This window comes from Equus asinus, chromosome 6 (genome assembly GCF_041296235.1).
Source record: "Equus asinus isolate D_3611 breed Donkey chromosome 6, EquAss-T2T_v2, whole genome shotgun sequence".
NCBI classification, from domain to species: domain Eukaryota; kingdom Metazoa; phylum Chordata; class Mammalia; order Perissodactyla; family Equidae; genus Equus; species Equus asinus.
In genome coordinates this window covers 49,507,539-49,522,092 of record NC_091795.1, presented here as the reverse complement: position 1 = coordinate 49,522,092, position 14,554 = coordinate 49,507,539, and the positions used below count along the sequence as shown (strand labels likewise).

The window sequence follows — 14,554 nt, the reverse complement described above, 5'->3', positions numbered from 1 at the left end:
TCTCTCTTACCTCTCCCAGAAAAGGAAGGCCTGGGTCAACCATCAGCGCTTGCCTGCTCAGCACAAATTACCTAACTGGCGTTCCAAGACTTCCCTTTGCTCCATATAAGGAAAGTAACCATGCTTTAATCAATCAGCAAATGCCCAGTATAACTTCCTTGTTTCTCCTCACTTTGGTCTATAAAGATCTCTCACCTTGTACAGCTCTTGGAGCTCCTTTCTCTCTGCTAGATTGGATGCTGCCTGATTCATAAATCATTGAATAAAAGCTTACTCGGTCAGTAAATTGTCTGTGGAAAATTTTCTTTTAACAGGTATTATCTAGTCAAAGAGATGTTTATTCTTTTATTTGTACCTATGTTATTTGACAAATACAGAATACAGAATTCCGTGCCTGCTGCTAATGATAAGATGGTGAGCAAAATGGGCACAAATACTGCCTTAAAGAAACTTACTAAGTCTAGTGGGAGAGACAATTAAACTAAAAGGTATAATAAAAAGTAATATTTATGGTGATAGGCAAAGCACAAGACACTATGGAACTTCACAGAAAGGACAACTAACTTAGTGTGGCAATGGCTTGCAGGAGCAGGATATATCAGTTTGAAACTTGGGACGGAGCCTTGGCTAGAGATACCAATTGATGTCTTTCTGCTGTTGATTCCTGAGAACTGGTAAAATTGTCAATGGATAATATATAGAATTGTTAAAGAAAAGGCTAGAGGCAAGTAAAAGGAGTCATACAAGGAGATAGAAATGAAATAGCAAGGTAGAAAAACTTATACCTTTTATAATGATATAATGGAAGGTATAATGGACGCTAAATGTTTCAAGATGAAGAGCATAGTCAGCAGTGTTAAATAGTATAGAGAGTTCTGATGAGTTAAATACTAATAATTATCCTTTGGATTTGACAATTTGGAGGTCATTGGTGACTAAGTGGAAGCAGTTTCAACGAAGTGATGTTTAGTTAAAAAAAGAAGTTAATATCTTTAGGGGCCTAGATTTTTAGAATAAGAAAAAAGCTACAAGAAAAAAAAAATGAAATCAAACTCCCTTCATCTTAATTTTAAATTGGAAATATCAGTTGAAACTCATGTGGGGGCTGGCCCCGTGGCCGAGTGGTTAAGTTCGCATGCTCTGCTGCAGGCGGCCCAGTGTTTCGTTGGTTCGAATCCTGGGCGCGGACATGGCACCGATCATCAAACCACGCTGAGGCAGTGTCCCACATGCCCACAACTAGAAGGACCCACAATGAAGAATATACAACTATGTACTGGGGACTTTGGGGAGAAAAAAGAAAAAAATCTTAAAAAAAAAACTCATGTCTTTTTCTTTTAAAAAATACATATTTGCATCCACCAAAAAAGTCTAAAAGCTATAACCCTAGAGAAAATAGTAGATTTTAGGTCTAGGCAGGGAATATGTAAGATGAGTCTGGGATATCTTACATCATTAAAGTAAGGCAGCTGCCAAAGACTAATTGGGTCATATCAAAAGGGCAGAGGAGTCAACGTGAAGGAAGACAATTAATACATCAAAAATAATAATCACTACAGAGGACTGAAACACATCAAGCGTCTAAAAATCCAGGAGTTCTTAAAAGATTTTAAACACACACAGATACACACACAAATACACACTCTGTCTCTCTCATTGGGTCTGTGGAGGCTGCTGGGCACCAACTCATTACTCTGAACCAGGGGTCAGCAAACTATGGCCTATGGCCCAGTTCACCCTCCATTGTTCTAAGACTTGTGTGCTAAGAAGATGTTTTTACATTTTTAAATAATTGGAAAAAATGAAAAGAAGACTAATACTTTATAACGTAAAAATTGAATTAAATTCAAATTTTAAGTGTTCATAAAGTTTTATTGGAACATAACTGCCCTTATTCATGTGAGTATTATCTATAGTTGCTTATTTGCTACAATGACAGAGTAGAGGAGTGTGACAGAGACCACATGGTCTGCAAAGGCTAAAATATTCACTGTCTGGCCCTTTACAGAAAAAGTTTGCTAATCCCTACTCTGAACATTGATAAATAGAAGGAAAGAATCAAGCATTTATCCTGCCTTTTATAAACTTCCGTTTATGGAAACCAAATAGTTGATGAGGGAAAAATTTTGTTACAGAAGAATTGCATGTAATAAATACAGAAGAAATGATAGAATTAGAAAATCCCTATTTTTGAAACCCCAATGAAAAAGATGGATAGGCAGTGGTCACCAATGGATTCTAAAACCACCGAGTGAAAGGCTGATGGGGAATTTTTAAGTGGAAGAATCAAGAATTTAACTGAATCCATTGGTCAGTTAGCGTCACGAAAAGTTGGGGCAACCAAATATTTATGTACCTCATGATGTGATGTAAAAAATTGCCTAAAAAGCTGCATTTTAATTTAACCAAGAAAATGGATCTAAAGACTAGTGTACAGTCGTGTGCTGTATAACAATGTTTTGGTCAACAACGGACTGCATATATGATGGTGGTTCCATAAGATTAGTACCATATAGGGGCTGGCTCAGTGGTGCCTTGCTTCGGCGGCCTGGGGTTCAGATCCTGGGCGCAGACCTACATGCCACTCATCAAGCCATGCGGTGGCAGTGTTCCACATACAAAATAGAGGAAGATTGGCACAGATGTTAGCTCAGTGACAATCTTCCTCAAGCAAAAAGAGGAAGATTGGCAATGGATGGTTAGCTCAGCGTGCATCTTCCTCACCAAAAAAAAGAAAAGGTTATACCATATAACTTAGGTGTGTAGTAGGCTATACCATGTAGGTTTGTGTAAGAACACTCTATGATGTTTGCACAATGATGAAGTTGCCTAATGACACATTTCTCGGAGTGTATTTCTGTCCTTAAGTGACCATGACTATATGGGAAATAACGGGACAGAAGAACAAGTTAAATGAGGAATCTGTCAACCAAACCCAGAATGTGGGGCATTATATAGAATAAATGGCCTGGTTTCTCTGAGAATGAACTATGTAAAGAAAGGGATTCTGTTAGAGAATAAAAGAAACTTAAGGGACATGACAAATGCAGTCATAGACTATGTTTGGAACCTACTTTGAACAAATCCACTGTAAAAACACATTTTTTGAGACTTCTGATGAAATTCAAATACAGACTTCTCACTTACCTGTTTTTACTATGAGCTGTTTCCTGTCATTGACTCATGATTTCTGCTGAGTGCCAGGCCTGGGAACCATAGCCACCATTATCTTAAACATGCCTAAGCAACTTTCACTATTGCCTATTTACCTCAAAGATGTCTGAAATTGTAAGACAAGAAACAGCTTAGAGTACAAATACAAAATACCTAAGTAAAACACACAGAATACAAATGATGTATGTTTTTAAAATAAATGCCATTCATTATAATCATGGCATGGGAATTTGATAGTTAAATCTAAAAATTTCACAGAATAATACCTAGGTCTATTTGTATAGTTGAGGACTTAGAATTAGGTAGATCAGGGCTGAGTCATTTGCTGATCTATATGTTGATAATTTAGGTCTGTTGTGTTATTTCTTGAGTGAAACAAATCTGTTCAGTTTACTATGACAATCTTTCTAAATAATATATATCTATGGAACCTGACTAATTATATAATCAACTTTAAATTTGGGCATGCCGTGCTTGGCATGTTTGGCCATTTTTAGGCTTTGCTTATCTAAGTTAGAGTTAAGCTCTAACTTAGAATAGGAGTATACTATTTCTTTATATATTTAGAATAACTTCATTTTAATTCTGGGCTTACATGTAATTGACAACACAAAAAAAGGAATCCAAATGGATTAGACAAATGCAAAAGGCAAAAACTTTAATAACAGAATATCCGTGTAATATTGGGAGGAGGGAAGGATATCTGAAACAAGACATAAAAACATTCCATGAAGGGAAATAGTGGTACATTCTTATCTTTAATGTAGTTGAATTTCTCTTCATCAACCATAAAGACAGGGAAGAGACATGCAACAAACAGGGAGAAGTTATCTGTAACAATGACAAAGGATTGGTTGCCAGAATATATAAAGAACTCCTACAAATCAGTGAGAAAAAGGCAAAGAACCTGATGGATAGATAGGGAATAGGAAACCTGAGGGAAAGATAGGAGTAGGCATGTCTCAAAAGAGGAAATATAAATGACCAAAAACATATGAACATATGTTCAACCGTATTATTAATCAGGTAAGTGCAAATTAAAGCCTCAGTGAGAAGCTATTTCACAGCTATGAGGAACAGCAAAATTTTGTAAATATGAATATTAAAACTAAGTGTTAGCAAGATTGTGGAGCAATGGAAACTCTTAGCTAGTAGGAATGTAAATTGGTAAAACAACTTTGGGAAAAATTTGGAATTATTTATTAAAATTAAAGATGTGCATTGCCTGTGACCAGAAATTCTATTCCTAAGTATATACCCTAGTGATGTGTAGAAAAATGTTGACAGCAGCACTGTTTGTAACAGAAAAAGCTAGAAACAGTGTAAATGTCCATCAACAGTAGAGTAGATGAATAAATTACAATATTCAGTGGAATATAATAGGCAGTGAAAATAAATATACACATCAGTATTTCAGAAACATAGTATTGAGTGAAAACGTAACAAAAAGAATGCACAGTGTTTCTGTTTATATGAAGTACAGAAATAAGTAAAACCAAATATTACAGGGTTTTTTTGTTTGTTTTTCTGAGAAAGATTCACCCTGAGCTAACATCTATGCCAGATCTTCTTCTGTGTTATATGTGGGTCGCCACCACAGCATGGCTGCCAACAAGTGGTATAGCTATGCACCCGGGAACTGAACCTAGGCCACTGAAGTGCAGTGCAGCCGAACTTAACCACTAGGCCACAGGGCTGGCCCAACTAAATATTATGTTTTTTAGGGATATAACCATAAATGGGGAGATCATAAAGACAAGCAGAGGAGTGATTAACACAGACTTAGGACTGTGAGAGTCGGTGGAGGGAGGGGAATGTAATTGGGGAGGGGCACTCAGGAAGCTTAAAAAGTACTGGTAATGTTAATGATTATCTCTGGATGATGGGATTATAGGTGATTTTTATTTTCTTGTTTTCTGGCTTTCCATATTTCTATATGTGTGGTTTTTAGAGAGGCAGAGTTGTGTAGGAGTTTCTCTAGAGCAGTGCTTCTCAACAGGGGGTGATTTTGCCATCCCCTCCCCCAAGGTAACATTTGGCAATGTCTGGAGACATTTGGTTGTCACAGTTGGGGTGGGAGAGCTACTGGGATCTAATAGGTAGAGGGCGGGGATGCTGCTAAACATCCTACAATGTACAAGATGGCCCCCCCAAAACAAAGAATTAGCAGCCCAAAATGTCAATAGCTCTTAGATTGAGAAACCGTCGTCTAGATTGAGAAACTCTGGTCTAGAGCCAGACTATTTGGGTTTGAATTCCAGCTGTGCACCTTACAAACTCTGTGACTGTGGGGAAGTTACTTAACCTCCGTGTCTGCTTCTTTGTCTATAAGATTGGGCTGATAGTAGTATTCACTTCATAGAATTAACTGAATCAAAACATTTAAAGTACTGAGATCAGTGCCAGTCATTTAATGAGCACTTGATAAATATTAGCGTGAATTATTTTATTTTAAAATTTTTCTTGTTGAATATATTCAGTTGATTAAAGCTGATAAATAGTTGATAAAGAGAAATATTTTGAAAACATAGTTATATTAAAACTATACAAAGACACAAAATCATATTTTAAAATGTAGCATGTGAAAATTTTGAATGAGAAAGACCTTTGCAAGCAATAATGACAGGCTATTATAATCTGTATCTTATGTGCACTTAATAACAATTCCTAAACAAGAAACCAGAGAGCTGAACATAAAGTATGTTTGAATTAGTGCTAATCTGAACTTAAGCTGTATTAATATCTGAACCCAAAGACTTGTGGCCTAATAATTAGGTTATAGTAACCATTCTATACTTTAGTACAGAAACTGATGTTTTTCCTATTCTGTATAACAACCACTTCAGGAAGATCCTTGGGAAGTCAATTTCTTGATTAGATCTCATATTATCTTTGTGTATCCAAGAGAATGTGTTTGTAAAGTTTTGATAGGATGCAGTTTTTTTCTTTAACAAGTATTCTAAAAAATAAGCTCTTTAAAAATACATAAAATTTATGATTGTTTCTTTTAGCAAATTAAATGCAGATTGTTATGCATTGTACATTCAACTGTAATATAGAATATTTCCCTCTAAGCAAATCTAGAATTTAAAAAAAATTTATTTTCAATTTAGATATATCCATAAAGAAGTAGGTTGAAGCAATAATGTTAATAATTACTACCATTAGGATAGTTCCATATAATTAACAAGGTCCTCCCACATACATGGTCACAACAGAGCTTCATAAAAATCCTGTGGGGTATGTGGAATTATCTCTATTTTACACATGAAGAAGTTGAGGCTTACAGAGAGATGAAGTGATTTTTCCAAAGTTATAATGCCAGCAATTGTGGAACTGTCATTCAAACTCAAGTCTCATAATGAATCAGTTACTGTGATAATGAATCAGTTACTACGATAATCCACTGTGGGCTTTCAGTAAAATTATGAGGCTTTCTCTGACTTATACCTAACCTTTTCGAAATTGGCATAACAGGACATTGATAGCTCCTCTCAAAATGAACTTAGATGTGATGTCAGTGGCAGGATATGGAGAGGGACCCCACATGCATTTCTTACAAAAATTATACATAGATGTAATAAAAGTGAATTGGATAAATCATCATTTTAAACCTTTTATTTTTAAGCTTATACTTTTGGGTAATTTCAAACATATACCAGAGTAGAGAGAATGGTATATGTAAACTGCTATATTACCCATCACCCACCCATCATCACCTCATGGTGACTTTAATTCATCTATATTCCTTCCGGTTTCTCCCCACTGGATTGTTTTGAGGCAAATTCCAGATATATACTTTGATTTGTACATGTTCCACTATGCACAATTTTATTTTTCAAAAATAACTAATAATAATTGCAACTTTGAAATACTGAAAAGCCGAATAGTTGTCTAGAAAGATGTTTCCAGTTTCATCTTTTCCTGAGTTCAAAATAATCACACAGTATGCTTCTCTCTTGAAATTTAAATGTCTAATAATAAACAGTAAGAGAAAGTGTTTTACCTGTCCTGTGCAGTCTTCTCTTATTTCTCCTTCTAAAATAAAAGATCACAACACTAATTATTTTAAAATCTGATAAAGGATCTTACTAAAAGTTAACAGAACCTTTTAATAGCCTCACTAAAAAGTGAAATACCTAAAATAATCATAACAAATTAAAATACTGAAGACTCTAGAGAAAGCAATAACCAAACTTCAAAATGGTATGAAAGTACCAATTATTCTCATATGTACGTGTTATGGCTAATACCTGCACTGAAATCAAATGAGTAGACTATACCTGTGTTGTTCCTTCTGTTCTTAAAGTGATGCCTTACAACTTGCATGGCAAGTGAGTTTAATGCAAGTACCAATTCTGGTTGATTAGTGGTGGTTACCTAGGGAACTGTGTTGAGAAGTTTTGTGAGGCCTCTTTTTTTGCTCAGTGGGAAAGAATACTGTGTTTGATTAGTGGATTATTTGCTCTCATAGCAGCGATATACCTGCTGACCCTGGCTTAGTACATCAAAATGACGATTTTAAAAGAGGCATCCTTACTTAAATTTATACGCCATTAGGCTGAGAGAAAAGATGTGTTATTACTGCCACAATCTAATTTCTCGTTACTGGCAGATATTAGGTAGACATTAATTTACATATGTACATCCTTGAAACAAGTAATTGTGTAGAATTTTGATATTTGTAAATCCCAATTATGTTTCTCTTCCCTTATAGTACTTGCTGCATGCATGCATATACCACTCATTGGGCACTATGCTTACGTTAACTTACATTATTTAAATCCCAATTATGTTTCTCTTCCCTTATAGTACTTGCTGCATGCATGCATATACCACTCATTGGGCACTATGCTTACGTTAACTTACATTATTTATTTCCTTTATTTATTTAGTCTACCTTCCCCAGTAGATTGTAAGTTTTCTAAAGCTCATTGGCAGCTTCTTATTCTTCCTTGTAGTCCTAGCACCAAGAAATGCCTTGATGATGATTATAGTTCTAAAAAATACATATTACTTGTATGTCATTAACTCTAAATTACTTGCTATCTTGGGGTATTTTTGTATAGACTGGGATGTTTTATTTAGCTATGTATTTAAGATTTCATAACATTTCTAATACGAAATTGAGCCATGCTGTGAAATCTGGATCGTAATGCTTTCATAGGCCATCTTGACTTTTTAAAATAATAGATTGGTTCTTGCCTTTAGGTAGATAAAAGTTTAAATCCTATAGTAAGAAGGTTATTCTCTTCTGGAAGAACTCTAGGAGTGTAAAATTAACACTCTCTCTCAGAAACTGTTTCAACATTTTGTCTTCCCTGTAGTCAATAAATTATTCTTAAGACTAAACAAAACTGAAACAAAACAAATTACCCTGCTTTAATTACGTCATGTTTTTTAAACTCTTCCGTAAACCATAAAAACAGCCCAAGGGGGCCAGCCTGGTAGTGTAGTGGTTAAGTTCGTGTGCTCCGCTTTGGTGGCCTGGGGTTCGTGGGTCTGGGTCCTGGGTGAGGACCTACACACCACCTATCAAGCCATGCTGTGGCAGCATCCCACGTATGAAAAAATAAAGACTGGCACAGATGTTAGCTCAGGGACAATCTTCCTCAAGCAAAAGAGGAGCATTGGCAATGGATATTAGTTCAGGGCCAATCTTCCTCACCAAAACCCTCCCAAAACAGCCCAGGGTATTGTGTGTGGGGTTTTTTCCCCCCTGAAGATTGGCACCTGAGCTAACAAGTGTTGCTGATCTTTTTTTTTTTTTTCTGCTTTTTCTCCCCAAATCCCTCCAGTACATAGTTGCATATTTTTTAGTTGTGGGTCCTTCTAGTTGTGGCATGTGGGATGCTGCCTCAGCGTGGCCTGATGAGTGGTGCCATGTCGGTGCCCAGGATCCAAACCAGTGAAACCCTGGGCCGCTGAAGCAGAGCGCGTGAACTTAACCACTCAGCCATGGGCCGGCCCCCTGTGTGGTTTTAAATGGTAATTATTATCTGTGTAATCTTGACATTTTTGAGCGAAACAACTTTATTTTTCAAAACTTTTTACAATAGACACGTAAGTTTCACCTTGGTAGTCATTGTCAGTCTTCCTTGAATCCATGCCATGTTTTTCCTTTAACAGAAAGTTAACTTCTACAGCAGAACAGTTAAGATCTATGATCTAGATTCTAGATGGACATCTAAAGATATTGGTGTAATGAAGAGATTGCTTCTGACTCTGGTATGTTACAGTCTTTTAAATATATATCACTTCTGTTCATTTTTCTCATAATAGCCAGTGTTACTACTTCATTTAGTTTCTTATAAACTATGACAGTCTCCACTCCTTGACTATATTTATCTTAGTCCAGATGAGGAACCCACATTATGTAAAGGGCCACATAGTAAATATTTTAGGCTTTGCAGACCAAGAGGCAAAACTGAAGATATTATGTACGCACTTGTATAACAAGAGAGAAAAATTCTACAATTTTTTATTGATGAAATTCAAACTATAATAATAATAAAGGACAGTTTTTTAAAATACACATCTACGAATGGAATAGGGGATAGCATTTCATTTAATTGGAGTTCAAAGTTAGTGTTCTCTCTTGTCAAACTCAGCTGCAAATGTTCATCTGTTAATGCTGATCTCTCAGAGATTTTATGTATTTCACATTTAAAAATGCTCTTTCGAACAGATAAGTACTATCAAATACTGATATCAATCCATGGCAGCATCTTATCTTATATAATTCTATTAGATTTTTCTCTTGATGTTTGCCTTTAAGCATGTCATTGCATTGCAGATTAATCTCTTCCAATTCCAGGTTATGTGGAAGCTCCTCAATTGCACAGTTGATGGATTTTGAAACATGGAAATTGCATTTGCATTTGCATCCAGGTCTAAAAAGCACTTCTGGAATTGGGAGACCAGTTGTTCCAGTTTTCTGGGACTGAGTAGTTTCCCAGGATTTTGGACTTAAAGTGCTAAAACTGGGACAGTTGTTTACCCTAGGTGGAACTTAGTTTGAGATCGGAAAATATATCTACTTCAAATTTGTGTAGGAATATAGATCTCATTTCTTGTTTTAACTCTTGGCATTAATTGTGATTCAAACAACATTAGTTAACATCGAAATGACTTTACTTCAGTAAAAATTTCACATATAATAACTGCTTTGCCTTGTAATTTTAGGTCAAATTCTTTAAGAAACGTTATCAAGTTTGCAGCAAAACCTAATTTCCAAAGCCATTAAGTTTGCTAATAGTGGTCAATGATGGTTCTTCTCTTTCAGAAAAATTTCAGTCTCAGCACTGAGCTAAAGCAGTCACAATAAAATTTTAGCACTGCTGTTTTTAACTTCTGACTGGTAGGGCAAATCAGGATATTCAGCTTCTATTTTTGATGAAAATTCACAAAACTGACAATGGTACCCACTGATTGAATAATAAGTATAATTAATAACGATAAGATACAAATACCTTAAATTTTTGCAAGCTTTTGTAAATTTATCTTTTTCTCCTCTACATATTTTATCATCATTATTTGTAAAATATCTTAGCAGATTCCACTTTAGCTTGTACTGAATTAGTGTTTTCTCAACTTTGAAGATATTCTTGCCTGAAATTGTTTCACACAGGCTAGTCATGGAAGCTGATTCTTCAGTTACTCCAAACTTGGCATTGACTCCTCAAATAAAAAGCAGCAATCGAACAATATCCATAATATCTGTCGACAAAAGAAAACTACTTGAAATCATTTTCCTTGTCTTGTTTTATAATCAACGATTAGTGTTGCTCCGAATATCCTCAACTTTTTGAGCATCTGTCCTTGCTGAGTGGCCAATAGTCTTAGACAGGTTTATTTTCTCTGGACACATTTCTTTAGCTGCTACACTCAAACATGATTTAATTAATTTGCCATCAGTGAACAGCTTTCCTTGCTTGGCTAACAAGCCACTCAGAAATTTACTTTGGTCATACCTTCATGTTCATTTTTTATTTTTGTGAAGAAATTTTCCTGTGATGAGACTAAATTTTCTAATTTTTTTGACCATTGTTTACCTGTGGGCAGGGGACTCTGTGATGAGTCCTTTGTCTGGTAATATTGATGTATATTAGATTCTTTTCAGCATAGCTATAGGGTCATTGCATAATGAACACAGTGCTTTGCCATCTAGTTCAATAACAAAACAGTTCACACTCTACTGTGCCTCAAAAGTGTGGCATTTGAAGTACAGTTTTCTTTTCTTATTTTGATACGATGAGCATACACTGGTAATAAAAATAAAATAAAAAGTGTGGTGTGGCAGTATGTGTGACACTTGAAATGTGGCTTCGTAACTACATCACTGTATTTTTCAGTGTGCCAAGCAGCCATGCAAAGTGCTACTTAGTTCTGCCATTGTAGCATGAAAACAGCCATAAATGATATGTAAAAGAATGAACATGGCTGTACTCCAATAAAACTTTATTTATAGACATTGAAATTGAATTTCATATAATTTTTGTGTGTCACGAAATATTGTTGTTCTTTTCATTTTTTCCAAATCATTTAAAAATGTAAAAACCATTCTAGCTTGTGGGCTCCACAAAAACAGGTGGCAGTCAGGTCGTGGCCCATGGGCTACATAGGTGGATCTCTAGGCCAGATAGCCTTGTTCCAAACTATGGAATTATTACTCCTAGTTTTTTAACCCTTACATACATTTCTATCAATTTTCCCCTTTCCATGTCGTTTTAAAATTTATTTCTAATTAAATAAACAAACTGTGATGATTCTTTAAAAAGAGGATAGCTAACTTTAGCATAGCACCTAAAGCATTTAGCAGAATGCCTGGCAAAATGTAAATGCTCAATGATTGTTTGTTTTACTATTTTTATTGAGGTAACATTGATTTATAATATTATGTAAATTTCATGTGGACATCATTATATTTTGACTTCTGTATAGACTACATCGTGTTCACCACCAAAAGTATAGTTGCCATCCATCACTGTATAAATGTGCCCTTTTACCCCTTTCACCTTCCCCCATCCCCCTTCCCCTCTGGTAACCACCAATCTGTTCTCTGTATATATGTGTTTGTTTGGTGTTGTTTTATCTTCCACATATGAGTGAAATCATATGGTATTTGGCTTTCTCTGTCTGATTTATTTTGCTTAGCATAATACCCTCGAGGTTTATCCATGTTGTTGCAAATGGCAAGATTTAATATTTTTTATGGCCGAGTAGTATTCCATTGGGTGTGTGTGTATGTATACACACACCCCATATATATATATATATATATATATACACACACACACCACATCTTCTTTATCCATTCTTCTGTTGATGGGCACTTGGGTTGTTTCCAAGTCTTGGCTATTGTGAATAATGCTTCAGTGAACATAGGGGGTGCATATATCTTTTCGAATTAGTGTTTTCATGTTCTTTGGATAAATACCCAGAAGTAGAATAGCTAGATCATATGGTAGTTCCAGTTTTGATCTTTTGAGGAATCTGCATACTGTTTTCCATAGTGGCTGCACCATTTTACATTCTCACCAGCATGTATGAGGGTACCCTTTTCTCTACATCCTCTCCAACACTTGTTATTTCTTGTCTTTTTAATAATAACCATTCTCACAGGTATGAGATGATAGCACATTGTGGTTTTGATTTGCATTTCCCTAATAATTAGTGATGTTGAACATCTTTTCATGTGCCTGTTGGCCATCCGTGTATCTTCTTTGGAAAAATGTTCAGATCCTCTGTCCATTTTTAAATTGTTTTTTGTTGTTGTTGGGTTATATGAATTCTTTATATTTTTTAGATATTAACCCCTTGTCAGATATATGATTTACAAATATCTTCTCCCAAATGGCAGGTTGTCTTTTTGTTTTGTTGATGGTTTCCTTTGCTGTGCGGAAGCTTTTTAGCTTGATGTAGTCCCATTTGTTTATTTTTGCTTTTATTTCCCTGGCCTGAAGAGGCATATTCAAAAGGATACTGCTAAGACCAATGTCAAAGAGCATACTGCCTATGTTTTCTTCTAGGAGTTTTGTGGTTTGAGGTCTTACATTCACGTCTTTAATCCATTTTGAGTTAATTTTTATGTGTGGTGTAAGATGGGGGTCTATTTTCATTCTTTTGCATATGGCTGTCCAGTTTTCCCAATACCATTTATTGAAGAAATTTTCCTTTCTCCATTGTATGTTCTTGGCTTCTTTGTCAAAAATTAGTAGTCCATAACTGTGCGGGTTTATTTCTGGGCTCTGAATTCTGTTCTGTTGATCTGTGTCTGTTTTTCTGCCAGTACCATGCTGTTTTGATTACTGCAGCTTTGTAGTATTCTTTGAAATCAGGGAGTATGATGACTCCAGCTTTGTTCTTTTTTCTCAGGATTGCTTTGGCTATTTGGGGTCTTTTGTTGTTCATATAAATTTTAGGATTCTTTGTTCTGTTTCTGTAAAAAATGTCATTGGGACTTCGATAGAGATTGCGTTGAATCTATAGATTGCTTTAGGTGGTATGGACATTTTAACTATGTTAATTCTTCCAATCCACAAACATGGAATATCTTTCCATTCCTTGGTGTCTTCTTTGATTTCTTTGAACAATGTTTTATAGTTTTCAGTGTATAAGCCTTTCACTTCTTTGGGTAAATTTATTCCTAGGTATTTTATTCTTTTTGTTGCAGTTGTACATGGGTTTATTCTTGATTTCTCTTTCTGCTATTTTGTTGTTAGTGTATAGGAATGCAACTGACTTTTGTAAGTTGATTTTGTACTCTGCAAATTTATTGTATTCATTTATTATTTCTGATAGTTTTTGGTGGATTCTTAAGGGTTTTTCTATGTATATAATCATGTCGTCTGATAGTGACAATTTTTCTTCTTCCTTCCAATTTGAATCCCTTTTATTTCCTTTTCTTGCTGAATTGCTCTGGCTAGGACTTCCAATACTGTGTTGAATAAGAGAGGCAAAAGTGGTCATCCTTGTCTTGTTCCTGTTCTTAAAGGGATAGCTTTCAGTTTTTCACCATCGAGTATGATGTTAGATGTCCGTTTGTCATATATGGTCTTTATTATGTTGAGGCACTTTCCTTCTATACCCATTTTATTCCGAGTTTTTATCATAAATAGATGCTGAATCTTATCAAATGCTTTCTCTGCATCTATTGAAATGATCATGTGATTTTTATTCATTTTGTTAATGTATATCATGTTGATTGATTTGTGGATGTAGAACCATCTTTGTATCTCTGGAATAAATCCCACTTGATCATGGTGTATGATTTATTTAATGTATTGTTTTTATTTTTAAGGTATTAATGTTTAACTTTTAATGTATTGTTGTATTCGGTTTGCTAATATTTTGCTGAATTTTTGCATGTAGGTTCATC

The 14,554-nt window shown here is 35.2% G+C and overlaps 1 protein-coding gene across 10 annotated transcripts in view; it reads right to left on the bottom strand.

The window, feature by feature from the left end:
- Positions 1-14,554, bottom strand: part of WDPCP (WD repeat containing planar cell polarity effector) — a 390,746-nt gene that overhangs the window by 28,084 nt on the left and 348,108 nt on the right. For 5 of the 10 annotated variants that reach the window (XM_044772549.2, XM_070512033.1, XM_044772544.2 and 2 more), the window contains one exon: positions 7,181-7,212. The exons of 2 other annotated variants lie outside the window; for them this stretch is intronic. In XM_044772549.2, the coding sequence (XP_044628484.1) occupies positions 7,181-7,212 (32 nt within the window). Of the gene's footprint in view, positions 1-3,145; positions 3,281-7,180; positions 7,213-10,680; positions 10,894-14,554 lie in introns of those variants that run through there. 3 more of the 10 variants (XR_006529211.2, XM_070512034.1, XM_044772547.2) reach the window with 3 other exon arrangements.